General features: G+C 39.6%; 2 protein-coding genes across 2 annotated transcripts; both read left to right on the top strand.

Moving 5' to 3' along the window:
- Positions 1–367: 367 nt before the first annotated feature.
- Positions 368–5,759, top strand: LOC310955844 (sodium-dependent neutral amino acid transporter B(0)AT1-like; the record flags this gene model as incomplete). The annotated part of the gene is made up of 12 exons (XM_083925906.1): positions 368–566; positions 1,527–1,667; positions 1,753–1,890; positions 1,976–2,157; positions 2,239–2,349; positions 2,433–2,545; positions 2,686–2,814; positions 3,540–3,696; positions 3,785–3,989; positions 4,105–4,264; positions 4,354–4,516; positions 5,619–5,759. 12 exons carry the CDS (start codon positions 368–370, stop codon positions 5,757–5,759), a joined length of 1,839 nt encoding a protein of 612 aa, XP_083782032.1.
- Positions 5,760–10,361: 4,602 nt separating this feature from the next.
- Positions 10,362–15,324, top strand: LOC310955925 (sodium-dependent neutral amino acid transporter B(0)AT3-like; the record flags this gene model as incomplete). The annotated part of the gene is made up of 12 exons (XM_083926005.1): positions 10,362–10,503; positions 11,311–11,451; positions 11,544–11,681; positions 12,627–12,808; positions 13,035–13,145; positions 13,237–13,349; positions 13,426–13,554; positions 13,651–13,807; positions 14,022–14,226; positions 14,319–14,478; positions 14,578–14,740; positions 15,115–15,324. 12 exons carry the CDS (start codon positions 10,362–10,364, stop codon positions 15,322–15,324), a joined length of 1,851 nt encoding a protein of 616 aa, XP_083782131.1.
- Between the last annotated feature and the right edge of the window lie 3,490 nt (positions 15,325–18,814).

The following is an 18,814-nucleotide window of genomic DNA, read 5'->3' as shown; positions in this document are numbered from 1 at the left end:
TGTATACTATACAGTGGTTATCTGGCCCATTATCAGCCTCAGGGCCACATAACGATATGACTACTGGAGAATGCGTTACAAATTGGGCGCAAAGTGGGGTGCTCCCTGGAGCAGTGCATACAAAACGAGGATCTTCTTGCTGTGAGGAGGCTGTGCTAGCTACCTACCTGCAATTGTTTAATTTTTATGATGTGATTGAAATGAATGACTAAATGGTAGCATAAAACAGAATTGCAGAGCGAGCAGTGGCTAATCTGCGGATTGCAGATAAAGTTAAGGATCATAAACTTTTTCCAACATGCATACACTAAGCCGCCACTTCGACTTTCAAGAACCATAGTGTAACATCTCAGCTTCAGTGGTCACCATGAGACTTGTACTCCCTAACCCAGGACTGGATGACAGGATCCCTTCCCATGAGGATCTGGAAAGGATGGAGAAGGAGGAGGCTGGGGACAGACCCAAGTGGGACAACAAAGCCCAGTACATACTGACCTGTGTGGGCTTCTGCATTGGGATTGGCAATGTGTGGCGATTCCCTTACTTGTGTCAAACGCATGGAGGAGGTAAGCTTAGATAAAAATGAAAAAGGGGCATGTTATCATTATGGATTGTCATTTAACAAATAATAGTGTGATTGAGGTACTCGGGAAAACCCAGTAGCTTTTTGTTATTTTTCTGTGTTTCAAATATATAATTTTCCTGGGGAAACTATTGTTACCAGCGTGGATATCTAAACTGTGAACCCCCGGACTTTTAAAATTTGAAGTAATCTAACAATAACTACATGGTAGAAATGGGAAAGATTCCCGAGTATGCAACTTGAGAACAAGCACACTGTCAGAACAGTGTTTGTGGACAATATCAGTCAAATATCAATCAAATTTGTGGTTTTATTAACGTTAAATTTTGACTTTGGCTGTACAATAAAGCACAAAGATGGATACTGGAATAATCACAAAACTCACAATTTCCTTGTGGTTATTACAACTTAGATGGTGACATTAACGCCACTTACAATGGGAAACTGCAACAGGGATATATTGCATTAACACCTGTTAGAGCTATAGGATATTTGTATTGATTAACTGTTTAACTATTGATTAAACTGAGTGCTCAGTTAAGCAATCGGAGTACACATTTGTATTTGTTTTCATAAAGTGCATACACAGATAAGAGTTCAGTACAAGTGTGGCACACATTTCATTTAAGTAAAAACATTATGCCTGCCGAGGCTCAGCCCACACTCTAAGGAACAAGCAACCAAACTGTGCCTGCCAGCTATCTACAGAAAGAAACCAGAGCAGAGCCAGAAAGGCGGGCCGCTAGAGTGGCTGGGGTCCTCACAAGAGATATAAATATTAGTATGCATTGCTCATAGGCTGTTGGACCACTTAACAACCGAGACCAAACATTATATTGAGCACAACACAGCCCTGATGATATTCAGTACAACTTCACTTCCTCTTGTGTGATACTATGTAAATCTAAAAACATAATTGTACTACTGATCATACATTTTTCAGGTGCCTTTTTGATTCCCTACATTATCCTGCTGGTGCTGGAAGGCATGCCCCTCCTGCTGATGGAGTTTGCTATCGGCCAGCGCCTCAGGAAAGGCAGCGTTGGAGTGTGGAGGGCCATCAACCCATACCTGACTGGTGTCGGTCAGTAAAAAAGGCTCTGGAAAGATTTTCCCATAACAAAAGTAAAAACATGACAGTTATAAGTTAATGATTCTTTTCTACTCAGGTATAGCCTCTATGCTGGTGTCCTTATTGATTGGGCTGTACTACAACACCTTAATAGCTTGGATCATGTGGTATCTCTTCAATTCCTTTCAAGACCCGCTGCCTTGGACCCAGTGTCCTCTCAATGACAATGGGACAGGTATTTGAATATACACAAAGAGATACTCTTAAAGCACCAAAACTCTACTTGACTGCTCTACTGATTAAAACACTTGCCCCTTCAGGGTTTGTCCCAGAGTGTCAACGGAGCTCCACAGTGGATTATTATTTTTACAGAGTGACTCTGAATAGTTCGGCCTCTATAGCGGACTCTGGAGGAATCCACTGGCCTATAGTTCTCTGCTTGCTAGCTGCCTGGAGCGTCATGTGTGTCTGCTTCATAAGGGGGATCGGCACTTCAGGCAAGGTTTGTGAAACTTTCAGTAACAATATGCATTCCTGAATCAACACAATTATGTCACGTTTTTCCTTTTTGCCATGACCTCAGGCAGTGTACGTCACAGCCATCCTGCCTTACATAGTGCTGGCCATCTTCCTGATCCGAGGACTGACTCTTAAAGGTGCCCTGAGTGGAATTAAGTTCCTCTTCACACCAGATGTATGTTTCAAATAGGTATTGCAAAACAGCCAATTATAAGGCTGATAAAATGAATTCACACAGTCTATGCCTCACTCTTGAAGGTGGACGAGTTGATGAATCCAACAACTTGGCTGGATGCAGGTGCTCAGGTGTTTTATGCCTTTAGCTTAGCATGGGGAGGCCTCATCTCCTTCTCAAGCTACAACCCTGTTCAGTAAGAGACATTTGCAGAATCCCTGTTGTGTTTTATAACCAACAGCAACTTTACTCTTATATAGCTCACTGTTAACATAGTGGTCTAAGTAGTATTTGATACCAGTCCTGAATCTTTGGCCTTTTTTTTCTTTTCCCAAGCAACAACTGTGAACAAGATGCTGTGATGCTGACGGCCATAACTGGCTTCACCTCAATCTATGCTGCCTCAGTCACCTACTCCATCATTGGCTTCAGGGCCACCGAGAAATATGACAACTGTATCAGTGAGTGAGTAGCCACATGATGTGGGATTCAATGTTTTTGAAACAGAGTAGCAAATAATTCTGTACTTTATATATGGTTGATTTTAAGGTTTTGAAAAATGTTAGTGGAGCTTTTACTTGTTCAGTTAATCTCTGTCTCAATACATAACCCATATATGCAAGTTGGTCACTGGTTGCAGTTGAACCATCATATCTCTACGACTATGGCTTTCCGTTTAATTTTGTACAGTTATTAACGGTTCCAAACGACTTTGGTGATCCCCTGACTTTTCTTCTAGCCACAAACAGTTTGGCAATTGTCACTTCAGTGAAATGGCTTGACAACAATTGGATGGAGTTCTTTAGTATGGCCATTAATGTTCCCCACAGGACAATTGCATGAACTTGGTATGGTGTATTGACATGGCTAGCATGGTTGTAGACTCAGATAAGGAGGAAAAACTGGAAAAAGACATAACTTGGTAAATACCAAATGGTTGGCCAAGTTAGATAGCTGAAGCAAAAGCTAAATATAAAAATGCATTTTTGCATGGAATGAGTTCACACGAGGAAGGGGTTAATTTACAATGAGTATGGACAGGAGGAATGAATCCAGTAACCACTTACAATGTACATATGAGCATGTGAGTATTGTATTGTATTGACTTGAAAAAACTGAATCAGTCATTTTAATCTATACTATATTTTAGTAATCCAGAGTTACTAATCAGTGACATATTTTCTCCATAGTAACATCATGACATTATCCAATGCATTTGAGCTCCCTGAAGACAGCATCACTCCAAGTAACTACGAGGCAGCCTTTAATCATCTCAACAGCTCCTCTCCTGATATTGTTCTTGGATTGGACATCAAAACCTGTGACATGCAGAGACTTCTCAGTGAGGTGACTGAAATGATTGATAACTATAAAATTCCATATTGTTATTGTTTTTTGCTCTCATCTGCATTGTGTCTAACTTGTGTTTGTACAGGGAGTGGAGGGAACAGGCCTGGCCTTTATTGTGTTCACAGAAGCTATCACCAAGATGCCTGGTTCCCCAATCTGGTCTGTCCTCTTTTTCATCATGCTTCTCTGCCTGGGAATCTCAACCTTGTTTGGCAACATTGAGGGAGTGGTGGTCCCACTAAAAGACCTGAATCTGTTACCTAAAAAATGGCCTCAAGAAGCACTGACTGGTATTCTGTTTTGCAGTTAAAATAATCTGCACATAGGTTTTGCAACCCCAGAGAATTGATTATCTGATTCTTGTTTTAAAAAAAGCTCACTTGTTTTTGTGGACGTGCATTTCAGGAGTAACCTGTGCTGTCGCCTTCGTCATCTGTCTCCTGTTTGCGCAGCATTCAGGGATTTATTGGGTAACTCTCTTTGACAACTTTGCTGGATCTGTTCCACTTCTTGTCATTGGATTTCTTGAGATGATAGCTGTTGTTTACATCTACGGCATAGACAGGTAGTGTGTAAAGCTAATGTATTGCTTAACAAGATACTTAATGATATACATTATACTGTATTTGATATGATGACCCTCTTGTGTTGCAGGTTCAATGAGGACTTGGAGTTCATGATCGGACATAAGCCCTCCATCTTCTGGCAAGTTACATGGAGACTTGTCAGCCCGCTAATCGTTCTGGTTATCTTAGTTTTCTACCTGGTGACACAAGTCCAAGAGGAGCTCACCTACTTAGTCTGGGATTCTAATTCAGTAAGCAGCCAAGCTCAAAAAAGTCCCATGTTTATTTACCCTGTAAATCAAAATTAGAGAACAAATTATTATTACTTGATTTATTCTTTTTTTTTTAATAAGCAATGCAATTCAACAAAAACCTTTATTTTAAAGGAAAAACAGTGAGCAAATTTAAAAAAAAACGTAACCACTGTGTCAGCAGAGAAGATTTGAACAATGTTTTCTTCGGGCTATAGAATTCAAAAATGAATAGGAAGTGTGTAGGCCCTTGCTTTGAATGACTTCAGCACATCTGCCCCAACAGGACATCACTAGTTTCTCACACTGCTCTGGTTTGATCTTGGTCCATTCTTCTTCAGTCTCTTCCGCAGTTCACTAACTGTAGTGGGTTTCTTAGACATTACTTTGTTGCCAAGGATTTTCCAGAGATTCTCTATGCGGTTTAGATCTGGACTCTAGGTTGGCCATTTCATCGTTTCAATATGTATAATACAATATATTCTTAGCTTCAAAGCACTGCATAACCGATTTTTAAGTGGGGGTACTGTCTTGCATGAAAATTGGATGCTGTTTGGGAAAGAATTGCAGTGAAGGTATTGCATGTTTCTAAAGGAAGTTCACATAAACATTTGCATTCACCCTGCCATGAAGCTCAGCCCAAAACCATGACACTTTCTCCTCCAAATTTAACTTACTTCTTTACACACTTTGGGTTTAGTGTTTCCCCAGTCCTACGCCAAACATAATAAGTAAATTGTTACCAGGTGCCAGTTTAACACCAATAACTGGGAGGTATTGGAAAGTGTTCTCTAATTTTGCTCACTGTTGAGTTTTTGTTGAAGTGCCTTTGCTATTTTAAAAAAACACGCTAGTTCAGCAGTGGTATAGCCACAGCGGATAGACTATCAAATTCTGAACAACTAAAATAACAGTATTTCAGAATAAATTAAGTATTAATAACTCGTTTTTTAATTTAGATCTCCAGTGTATATTTGGGTCCATCAGTTCGTATCCCAGCCTCAGTATTCATCCTTTTGTTGCCTTTTTTTTCTGCATCAAATATTTGTACGGTAAATGTGGTTGATAGTGATAAATCATTTTACTGTTTTGCGGTGTCTAGGAGGAGTTTCCATCTCTGTCATCAGTGCCCTACCCTTCATGGATCAATTGGGTCATCTTTCTTTTGGCCGGAGTACCCAGTCTAGCTGTGCCTGTGTATGCATTATGTAGGCTGCTCTTTGTTTGCTGCAAGAAAAAATAAAATCCAGTGAATAAATTAGTCACATTTCTTAAATTGATTAAAAAGTTATAATAAAAAAGGGGAAAAAATCATCTGTTTCGTTGTTTGATTTAAAGAAAAACATTTTATTTAAATTACTACTGCAAATAAGTTTTTTATTTTTTATCTTTCTATTCAACTACAACATGTTTAGATCTATTGATCCTCTCTCCCAAAAAGCCCTGTCTACTCTGATTGGTGAGCGTTTCCAGTCTTCCACATCTGCGCTCATTCTAGCTAGGGAAACACTGTAACAAACTAAACAGGTTAATGACTGGATGCTGAGCAAAGGAATCACTGTTTCTGTATGTCTTTACAGTTTGAACATCTTTTTTTTGCAAGTGTATCTTTAGGGCATGTCAGTGAAGTAAATCTAAATACATACAATACAGCAGCAACGCACACATATACTGGCGAGAATCACATTCTGATTAGCTACGCTTACATTGAAGCTCAAGGATGGATTGATACCAACAATTCAACCCAGCTAAGCTTACATTCAAGTGTAAAGTTTCACAAAAAGCTACATGTAAACAGTTACCGGCATCCAAGCTGCTACTGTCATTATTTAACTAGCTTACAATGATGCTTGACATTCACACAGTTTCTCTCAGTATCACATAATGGTCCGGGACTTGCAGTGGGTTCTGCAGGGTTACTGCAGTTACTGCAGGGCCAAAGTATTTGATGTTTTTTTTTTTTTAATATATTTGAAAATATAGACTAACATGAATGCAGCATATTGTTAGCAAAGATACATTTGTGAAAAAAGACATGTACACAACCTTGATGACAGGCTTACTGGCTTATAGGTAAGGGAATCACTCAGGCAACCATGCACAGATACAACTGAGCTAAAGGATTCAATGTGCCTTCCAAAGGTATGTTTAACATTAACATATGATGTATAAATATATGAATATGTTCATAATGATCATTTTAATATCTTAATATAATAAAAAGCTGCTCTTAGGCCACCCTAGCTGTTAGGCAAAATTCAATCCCTGCTTCATCTCTCTTTCAGCTCCTTGGCCTTAAAAAGGTTGAAGACCCCTGTGCTAACGCTAAAACAGCATATAAATGGCAAAACTTACAGCTTCCAAGTTTGAAGTTGGGTTGTGTTGTTGGTATCAATCCATCGTTGAGCTTCAGTTTTGAATGACTCCTGCTCTATGCTGACCCTCCTTGAGAAAGACATTTCCAGTTGTGGGCACGTTTGAAAAATATATGTATCCCACTTGGTCTTCACATTCTCTGATGATGGCAGTACATGAAGACTGTAGCATACTTTTCTTGTACCATGTTACCAGATCTGTTATAGTGAGGAAATCACTATGGTTTACAGCAAGGTGGATTCACTAGGTACTCCATGGGTGGGAATGGTCACCTAGCTGCAGGTGGTTCTATGGCATACAAACAAACATTTTCTGATAGATCTAGAATCTATAAACACCCTGGAGATGCATAATTATGTGTATGAAACTGCATTTTCCATTACCTTTAAGGAAAAATATTTAACTTTAATTGTTGCACTTTAGGACTTATTTCATGGCTGCCCTCTAATACAGCTAATACAGCTGTACTAAGACAGAATATACTGTTTTCCATCCCGGGGAAAGTTGCATAAAATGTTTTATATAGATACAGCTTTCATTAACAGATGCAATAGTCTAACAGTAACAATGCAATAACAGTGATTTAAAGTTTATAAGAAGGAAAGGGATTCTGTTTTGCACCTGGAGCCAGTGAAGTTCTGGAGTTATAGGGTCAGACTATGGGATGTGAATGTTGGTCAGGGCTGCAGATGTATGTTTACACCAGTAGGTGGCAGAAACTGCTTGAAAATGTGTTCATCAAGAAGGAAATTGTGGATGACTATCATAGATATTTAGTTTTGCTGTTTTCCCTTTTTATGAAGCACATTATTTCCTGCGCTGATTGATTTGATCTTGTTGGGCAACTAAAAATGATGGTGCCACTTTGCACATCCTATTTTTGACATGTTGATTGTTTCAAATTATTACGGAATTATTGATAAGCTTTAAATGGTTATGTTCATGTATGTTTAAAGCTTCACCAAAAAATAATATTAATAAGTTTTTCTTATAGTCAAGTTCCCATATGAACCTTGAAACAGGTTTTACTTGTTGTTTTCATTGCTCTTGTTCTATCTATTAAAATATCCCTTCCTAATGTGCTTTCAACCTATGTGATTGTGGACAAAATCTGTTTTTATGCTGAATCTAATACACCAAGTATGTGGTCAAGTTGTAACTGAAATCATTAGATCATGATAATTAACAACATTAGTTAACATTAGTTGCTCAAAAGACACTTAACCCAGAGACTCCTCTGCTCTTATCTGTAATTTTAGGTCGGTCACAGTGAAATCAGCAGATGACATTTTACAGATTGTCTCTCACATTGGTCTGTCATAAATATGAAAAACTATAACCACCATTTTTCATAGAAAGTTACTGACTCCAGCTTTAACCCTGTTTGGTGTGTGTGCATGTGCGTGTGTGTGTGAAAATGGGCTAAGATAGCCCAGGATCAAATCAGGGCTAAGGATAGCCTTGGGTTAAGAGAGTGCAGTGTGAAAAGCCCTATAATGGGTTAGAGTGCCCGTCTTGGTTCACATTGTAGAGATCAGCCTTCGAACACAGGATTACCACGTATGGACAGACAGCACTTACATTTTTATTTACAAATGAGAAACTCATCTAACCTACATGTCTTTAGACTGGAGCATCTGAAGGTGACCCACTGGAACAACAGCAAAACATCACCAGCCCGCAGGTGAATGTGACTTTTTCCACAGCATAAACAGGCATCGCTGGTTATTTTTGCTGTTATAAGAGGACATGGGATAGATTATCTGGCATGCCATATTAGGCAATAATGTTATCAATGCTAGTATTTGTGGGCAGGTATAATTTCAAATATATGTTTAATTTATTTCTGCAGAGCAGCTGTGAGTTTACTACAGCTGTATAAGGAAGTGTTGGATTTGTAGTGTATTGTGTTTGATTCAGTTACAATACTGTTTTGGTATTTTTCAACAAGACCAGAGATGAACTTCTCAGCATGTAGTCAGGGGTGTAGCACCAAATTCTGGGCCCTGTACATAAGTAGCCTCTGTCTCCTTTGTAAGGGGTGAGAGGGCCCTAGGAGGAGGAGAACTGACACTATATTTTGAAATGCATAGTTCAGTCTCTCAACCACTGAACAGCATTCAGCCAATTTTTTATTTATGTTATGACACAAATTACTCAGAAAACCGTACATACAAAAATCCTCACTTTCAAAAAAAGTTAAATTTTAAGGAAATAATAGAAAACAGCAGCAACAAGAAACATACATTTAAATCTTGTTGCATTTCCCTTCAGTGACTATAATATAACTCGTCATTGGCAAGCACCATACAATTTTTCATTGTTGTTGTGTAACTATGCACAAAGGTACTTTTACCGTCAGAATTACTGTTATCAATGTTCAGATCAAATAAAACTTCACTCAACTGAACCAGCATAAAACACAGACTGGCTATCAGTTTACAGGCAGTTGTTTACAGTAACAGTTGGTCAACAGTTACAGGCAGGAAATGCAGACATGATGGGTTTATTATTATTGACTGATATTTTCTAAGATGCAGATTAACAGAACTAAAACCCCATTCCGCCCCAGCACCACAGTGATTTTTCTCCCCCTCAGATAAACCTGTGCATGCAAAAAGCAGATTTAAATACTCGAACATCCTGATCTCAGGTCTGCTCAAAACGTCCATTAAACAATAATAACTCGTATTGTACAGATAACTGCCGCCGGATATTAAACAGGACCAATAAAAAAAAAGATCTGTGACAGTACTTCTAGCAAGGGGACTGAGACTCTGAGAAATTGTTTCTCTCTGAATCTTTCCCTTTTGCTTTCACCTGTAAGGTACAGTGTGCATTTTACTGTTAAAAATGTTTTATTAAATTGCAATGACTGTCCTATTTTTCTCCCTGTCTTTGATTTAAATGCTTATTTTACACACACTTCTCTTAAGTTTTTAACCTTTGTGCTTCAACTCCCTGTTTATTTCAGTGTATTCATTCTCAGTCTTTTTTTTTATTGACTACATCTGAATGGTGCACTTTAGGTCAGTGTTACTATTGAAACAGCATCACCATGCAGGTTATCCATTCATCTGAGTTAAAGCACACTCCCATTAAAAAACAGGACACTTTAACTACTAAATTATCATGTCCGACTTTTTTTACCTTCTTTCTGGTGGCTTGATTTCTTCATTAAAAAACAATAAAATCTGTAATCTTTAAAGCTGCGCCTGATTGGACATTGAGGGACAGCCCACTAAAGAGAGTTAGAAGGAGTATGAGAGTGAGCCCTGGACATCACTTGGACTAAACCACTCAAGGCGGTATTTATTTTGACAAATGATCTGATTTGAGATCACATCGGGTGGAGAATTCTGGACCAAATAAAAACACATACTGCCTGGTTTAAGTGTACGTTAGGGTTAGGAGAGTTGCATCCTTGTAATAAAACTGGAATTGTGATAAGCCTTTTTGCCAGCTGAGGATGGGGAAAACAAAAGACTCTGGGGTGGAGGAGAGACCCAAATGGGACAACAAAGTTCAGTACCTGTTAACATGTATTGGCTTTGCAGTGGGACTTGGAAATATCTGGCGTTTTCCTTACCTGTGCCAAATCTATGGAGGGGGTGAGATTTTCTATTATATGATGCTGTCATTTAAGCTGCTCAGCTTACATTTTACACTACACCGTTAATTAAGTTAGCTGTTAGAGATGTATAAATTTAATCACTCTTCAATTATTTTTTCCACTGTATTTCTAACATGTTTTGGACTGTTTCATCCAATCATTAGACCAGCCACTGTCAAAACGATAACCTTATCTGTGTTTGATCGATCATGGTAAACATCAGGCATTGTTTACGCTCAACCCCTCCCCATTCCTATATTTACTTCCTCATAGTTCCCAGCAAGATGTTGAATCACAAACCCAGAGAATCCTAAAGGACCTGGGTCAGGGTTGAGTTGAGTAAACAGGGAATCTTGTCAATGTCTAACAACTTCCTGATTCCCACAGGCAGCATTAATTCAGCTGAGACTGTATTTGACATCAGTGATCAGTACGATGCCTTTTTCGTACCCATAGCCTTATATCTATTATTTAAAACAATGGTGGGTTTAATGCTGTTTTTTAAATATATGTTTACTAGACTGACTCTACTTGTGGTCACTTGGGAAATGCAAAAAAAGATTCCAGTGATCACATAATGTCCAAATGCATTTAAATGTATTTTAATATTGCAGTGCACATCTTTTATAATAGCCTGAAATGTCTCCCATTATGGCTTGATAAGGGTTTTAAAAAGCAGTTGCCTTTTGTTTTACTAACATGGTCCAAATAGCCATTCAAACTCATTTCCCTGGAAAGTATGTACATGTATGTCTAATCTGGTTGATGTCTAACTGTGAGGTAATCGTTTACTTCACGTGTTCAGGTGCATTCCTCATCCCCTACCTGATAGCGCTGGTGTTTGAGGGTCTCCCTCTGCTGTACCTGGAGCTGGCTATAGGACAGAGGCTCCGCATGGGCAGCATTGGTGTCTGGAACTCCATCTCACCACTACTGGGTGGAGTCGGTGGGTGTCCTAGAATTATTAGTAAAAGTTACTAGGATTTGTAATTGTCAGATTCTTCCATATTTCATGAGGTTAAACTTTCTTGTGTGTAGGGATTGCCTCCATGTTGGTGTCATTCCTTGTGGGCCTTTTCTACAACACCATCCTGGCCTGGGTGCTCTGGTACTTCTTTCACTCTTTCCAAAATCCTCTGCCATGGAGCCAGTGTCCACTCAATGAGAACCTCACAGGTAACAGGAAACTCCACCAGTCATCTTAGCTGCTCTTGATATGTTATTATCACACAGCGTTATTGACTTGTCTAAAAAGTGTAGGGTTGATGCTAGAAAGGATGGTCCAGAGGAAGGGACAAAGGCATGACCTGCCTCTGACTGGTTACTTGTGGCCTTTGTTGGTTGGGTTGGTTAGGTTTAAGCATCAGTAGATCTGTATGGTTATGGTTAGAATAGAAATGTAAGCAAATCAGAGGTAGGGTAGGGCGGCTCAAGCACTTCCCCGTACCTACTGAACATCCATTTGAGCATTAACCAAAGTGAACAACATATCCTAACACCTAAACAACAGAATCCAAAATCGACATATCAACAGCCCCAACCTTCCTCCTTATGAGTTTAGGGTCTTACAACTAAGTCACCTTACTTCCTTGTTTGCTCCCGCGATCAACCACAAAAAAGCTGCATGCACAATCGACCTATACAGTTATTTATTGGGTAAGGACAGCCTGAAGTGAAGCCAATGCGAAAGTGCCTTAAACCTAAATTCTTTCTAATGGCCAGCAGGGAGTGACTCCACTGGTTGTAAAAAGAAGTCTGTTCCTATAGAAGTCTTCTTCAAAACAGCATGCTGGTCATTTTGTAAATGATAGTCCCATTTTGTGTAAAATAGATAAGAAAGCATGGTAAGCTTTAGGGCATGATTAACATGTAACTGACAAGTGTCACTACCATAGCAATGTCCTTGGGTACCCCTTGCCCCTCCCTCCACCCTCTTGTCCAGATATGGTCACTTCTGGCTCAAAAAAACACGGCGACGACCATAATACCAAATCCTAGCCTTCAAAACAGCAGACCAAAAAACAATGGGTGACGTTTCAGTGGCGACGTCCATTTCTTTACAGTCTTTGCCTATAACACTTTTTAATAGCTTTTTTTTCATTGCTTTCTGCTTCCATAAAGGCTATAACGTGGAGTGTGTGAAAAGCACTCCAGCGAACTACTTCTGGTACCGTGAGACCCTGAACATCACACCTGACATCGAGACCAGTGGCTCCCTGCACTGGTGGTTGGTCATCTGTCTGGCCAGTGCCTGGTGTGTGGTCTACATCTGCTTTATCAAAGGCATCGAGTCCATCGGAAAGGTCTGTTTACCTGGTGAAAAAGATATAATGTCCTATTTTAAAATCAGCCACTATACCATACAACATGCTTGACATCACTGCTGACAATTGAAGTAAGATTTAGAATGGAAAAAGATTTAAATACCCCAGGGTCATGATATCTCAGGCATGGATAAGCGGAAGAAAATGGATGGATGGAAAAAAAAAACAGTAAATGGAGGCTTTATCATATTTTTGCACGTTTCAGGCTGTGTATGTGACGGCCACATTTCCTTACCTGGTGCTGACTATTTTCCTGATCCGGGGCCTCACTCTGCCTGGAGCTACTGATGGACTGGTGTACCTATTCACTCCGGATGTGGGTTTGGTCACTTGTTGCCATTACAGGTGATGTAAGATTGTATGCCGGGCACAATAATTTGATGTGCTGTTTTTCAAATACACGTTAGTGGGAGATACTGAAGAACCCTCAGGTGTGGCTGGACGCCGCCACCCAGATCTTCTTCTCTCTCTCTCTGGCCTTTGGAGGTCTCATTGCTTTCTCCAGCTATAATGAAGAGAGGTAAGGACTAAAACTCATCAACTCACTCAGATGAGATATGTGTGATGACTCACAAAGCTGTTTTTCTCGTTATTAGAAATAACTGTGAGAGGGATGCTCTTCTAGTAGGAGTAATAAATAGTGCCACATCTCTGTACGCCTCCATTTCCATCTTCTCCATCCTGGGATTTAAAGCCAACACCGCCTTCAACTCCTGTATGAAGGAGTATGTACGCACATATACTGTATTCTATAATGCTAAAGCTTCCCTTTTCCTTGCTGAAACCAATGATGCAGTTTTTTTTCTGTATCTCATCTGCAGAAACATCTTGGCTCTGACCAACCACTTTGAGTTTTCAGACCAGAACATAACAGTGGAGAACTACGATCATTGGTTGGAGTATCTGAATCGAACATCTGCGGGTGAGGTGGCCAGTTTGGACTTGAGGCACTGTGACCTGCAAACATTCCTTGACCAGGTATTTTAACCTTGAAAACACATCCAATCCAGTACATTGCATTCTTCTTGCCTGAGTCACATTTTTCTAATTTCCATCTTCCCTTAAATCATGGTTTCCTACTCTTGCCTCCCTTTTCTTTCCAGAGTGCAGTACATCATGTGGCGGTCAAACATGTACAGTCAGTTCCTGCTTCTTAAATATTTTCTTGTCTCTCTTCATCTTCCTCCCCCAGAGTGCATCAGGTACCGGCCTGGCTTTTATTGTGTTTACCGAAGCAGTGATATCGATGCCAGGCTCGCAGATATGGGCAATACTGTTCTTCATCATGCTCTTCAGCTTGGGTCTCTCTTCCATGTTTGGCAACATTGAGGGAGTCCTCACGCCAATCAATGACCTCAAACTAGTGCCAAAGTGGATCCCTACTGAACTTGTTACAGGTACCTGCAAATCAGCTTAAGTTGATATGAGATAAATGGATAGATGTTTTCTACTTTAAACCCCTCTCTGTTTTTTTCCCCCACTTCCTTAGCGATCATCTGCTTGGTAGCCTTCTTGACGGCTCTCATCTTCACTCTGGGTTCGGGGAACTACTGGGTGGAGGTCTTTAACGGCTATGTGGGCTCTGTACCTCTGCTCATCATTGCATTCTTTGAGATTACTGGAGTCGTTTATGGCCGTGGCATGAAAACGTAACTATTTCTCCTCTTCTTTGATACTCTCTTATTAGAATGTACAATTCAGGGTCAAGTGTGTTAACCATTTTCTCTGGTCCCTGTATCCTCTGACAGTTTCAGTGAAGACATCTATTTCATGACTGGGAAGAAGCCCAACATCTTCTGGAAGGCATGCTGGATGGTGATCAGTCCTTTAATGCTCCTGGTGGTGTTGATCGCCTACGTGGTCATCCAGGCACAGAAACACCCAACTTATCCAACATGGAACCCAGCCTATGTAAGCAGGTCGAGGGTAACTCCAGTCGAGTATCCATTATATTAGAATATATGAACCATATATACAGTGCGGTTGTTGTAAAAGCAAAGAAAAAACGTGCCAGTAGGGGTGTCAAGATTCTCCAACCCACAATTCATTTTGATTTTAGATGTACCACCATATCTATTTTGTGTACCACACCAAGGTCATATGATCAACTTAAAACCTGCACTTTATTTACAAAATTGAAAGCACATTTTAATCAATTATTCATTTAGAATTGAAATAATGATGCCCTCTAAAAGTCACGAGCCAAAAGTAGCGCTTGGTTGAGCCGTATATACACAATACTGTATATAAATATCATACATTACATTGTTGTCTTTTTCCTATAGGAACTATTCCCACAAACTGAAGCGAAGCCATACCCTGACTGGGTGTTTGCCATAATCATCCTCCTCTGTGTGCTACCTGTGATTTCCATTCCTCTGGTGGCTCTCTACAAACTGATCTGCTGTAGAATCAAGAAGTCTTCGGCTCTCTCTGACCTTAATCCCTACTGCAATGATGGCTTTGAGGTTGAAACACAGGAACAGAAGGACTAGAAAGCTTAAGAAATTTTGCAAGTGACAATGATACTGGACATCCAGATTGTTGTCACTGCTTCCATGGACTTCCACCCCAGACAGTTGACATGTAGGCAGTCACGCTGGACTGTAATAGACTTTCCTACTGATTTTTGTACATTTGTACCTAAATATAGTCTTAAACTCATTTTAGATGTCATGAAAAATCATTGGATATCTTAAGTTTCTTACTGTTCATAGAAAGAAGACAATGTAATGTCTAATGTAAAGAACTGAAAAACATCAAAACTTGACCGATTCATGTGGTAGCTGACAATATTTCGCCTGAGTGATGTCATGTCTTTTACGAAAACCAGTAAATCAAAGTCCAGAGGGACGAACAGCTGTGGGATGAGGTGAGGTACAGTAGCTGGATGATTTTTTCAATTATCCATCCTTATTGATCTGGTGGTTGTTGTTATAGGGTGGGTTTATGACTGAGGTTTATGACTTAAGTGTTTTATATCAGATCATTAGGACTGTTTTTCTCTCTAAAACCTCTTTACAGACACTGTAACGGATACATTGCCTTTTTTTGGCACACTAAAGATCAGATAAATCCAAATCACTGATTTTAAACCTGAGGATGAGAGAAGCAAAACATGTATGTGCTTTCTTAATACTGTCAGGACAAAAGTAGGCAAAACTCACAACAGAAACAGTAATTAGTGCTAGTTGGTAGTCTACATCAGAATGGCCAAGATGTCGAACCCTTGGCAGCCCCAGATCACCCAGACGTCGCTCTCGACTGCACTTTTTGGTGAAGTGATGACAGCAGAGGATACAAAGATGCTTTTTTCCCTCTTTGACGATCAACAGTAAAGTTCATCAACCTGAACTATAACCAGTGCCTGTAAAATCAAATTATACTTGGCAATAAACTGAGTTGTGTACATGTAAGATCATGTTGTATCTAGATTTGTTGGGTTGGGTGAACATCTCACAAAGTCCACATTCAAAGGGATTGGCCTTTCTGTCAAGTTGTTATGTGTCTATGTTGTTAATTTAAGGAGTCTTTTCTAAAGTAGACTGAGGTTTCTAATTTCTAGCAGGTGCATCATTTCCTGGTTCTAAAGACAGCACTTAGTGAGGCTGTATTTATGTTTAATCAGTGAAGTGAAATGGCTGTGTCCATTTTAGGCATGTATAATCTTATGCATTAATATTATACATTTGTATAAAAGTATGCAGCTATAATCATATGGATGCAGAATCTATATTGCCTGGTTCCAGACCTTAGAATCTACAAACTCCACGAGTTTACTGATTCTTCCGGCATCGTGACATGACACTGCAGTTTCCCCGTTAATAACACAGACAAGCCATTGAGCACTGCGGAGACTGACGATTAGCCAATTAGCACCATGGGCGGGACGGACGCTGTTGCCAAGCTGTGTGTTTACACAGACAGTACTCACTGACCAAGTTAGTTAAACATACTTATGTCATAGGCTCCATCGTGAACCAATGTAGCCTAATCGGTTGTCTATGGTCACTACTGGTTTCCATTTGTCGTTAGTTTGTATTTCTAGTAGTATTTACCAATCACATTTGAGCTTGCTTTGGTTGCATGCAGGTCAACAGTGCGACTAGAAAGAAAAAGCGCAGGAACACATTGGCCAAAATGCAATCTCAGAACAAGATTGTGTCGTAGACATCGTCTCTCAACTCCAACTCCATTCACGCATCTCAAGTTACTCATTATGGCAGAACTCTAGCCCCATGAGAATTTAACACCTTGCGTCACCAGAAATCGTTTTGACTTTGATACTGCAGATTCATGCAGTCATGATCATTTTTAACGAAAATGTCAACCTTTGTTCTCGCCTTATGAAAATAGCTTTTGCACACGGTTAAATGCGAGGATTTGCTCCTTACCCGTGTCTTAGTTGATAATAAACTGAGTAAATTTGGCTTCCAGACTAGCAAGACATCTGAAGAATTATACCAAACAATAATCCAAAAAATGATGACAAATGAATCAATAATCTATATAATTGTTAGTTGGAGCCATACTTTGCTGTCGTGTCACCCTAACCCTATATGAAGTAGACAGAGTTATTAGCAAACATCAGACCAAAGAGCACACACATGGAACCTAAAGAGAAAACCAAAGAGACAAAAAAGAATACATAGACAAACCTGTCCTTCTTATATATTTACATTCTGAGATAAAGGGTAGTAAAATTAGTTCAGTGCAGTTATTGATTGATAACCTTCCCTGTTTTAATAGCAGTATTACACTTACAGGCCTATCTATTAAGTCAAGGTCAATAAGCACATACAAGAGGGGAAGTGAGTAGTGTCTGAAGATTTGTTTTTTTCTTCTTTTTCCCAACTGTATTTCAATAGTTCAGGTGGGTAATGAAAACAAATATTTCGCAGTGCCCATTGACTGTATTTAATCTGAATAATAGACAGTGGTGTCTTTCTACATGTGATATCAGTAAAAAATGATTGATGCATCTCAATGAAATGCAAAACCGTTTATGAAAAGTAAACTTGAGGCAAACTGGCTTGTATATTTGTTCATTAAACATTCCCTGATCTGTGTACCATTTGTCCTGTGTGTATTTAGTAAGATTTTGCTACATTGTTTGTCCATTATGTGTCGAAGTGAAACGTCACGGGTCATAAACTCATGGAACTTGACATGTTTACAACTATTATTTACCACCTCGTTGCTATTTGAAAGCAACTCCTGGCTGGTCATCTTGGATATTGTTGACTCTACATGTTAATAAATGCTGCCCGAGTGCATCATTTGTATGATACATAATAAACATGAATAAAAACCCTCTACAGGTAGAGTAGATATTGGTATCATATAAAACTAGACAATCTAAGGAATCTAGCAACCATGCCATACTAGCTTGCCATAAGGGGCAAATAATGCTCCAGTTTGCTCCAAATTTTGGTGAGGGAAAAACTGGCCTGATTTTCTGAGGTTTGTAATTTTGCCTATTGTAAAATGTTGTATTTGAATATTTCTGCATACTGGGGTCCTGAAATTGCATAAATTGGATCTGACTGGAAAGCTGAGACTGTTGAAGATTTAATGGGCCAAATTGTATTCATGTGGGAAGATGTTAGTCCTCAGTTACCATTTCATTGTAGTGAGACCATTTTTTTGTTTTTTAAATTTGAGCTTGAGGAGTTCATATCTACTGAAGCAAAACAGAACCTTACAGTTCTCTTCACAAGCTTTGCCCATTCATTGACAGTGGAGGCTCACAGAGTTAAATGACATCTTATTCAGTTGAAAAACTTCAGAAGTGCGACGCCTCTCATCATCATGTGCTCTGAAAGTTTTTCTCAATCACAGAGCCTGCCAAGCAATTGCAGTCCAACTTTGGGACCAACTTGTAGGGACAGGCAAGGAGCTCAAGTTGGATCCTCAGAGTCAAAGGGCAGACAAGCATTGAGGAACAACCTTCTCGAGCAGAAACGCACGTTTAACCCTCTGTAC

The sequence above is a fragment of the Echiichthys vipera genome (genome assembly GCF_963691815.1).
Source record: "Echiichthys vipera genome assembly, chromosome: 13".
NCBI classification, from domain to species: Eukaryota; Metazoa; Chordata; class Actinopteri; order Perciformes; family Trachinidae; genus Echiichthys; species Echiichthys vipera.
The sequence above is the reverse complement of the archived record's forward strand: the minus strand, read 5'-3'. Positions and strand labels throughout refer to the sequence as shown.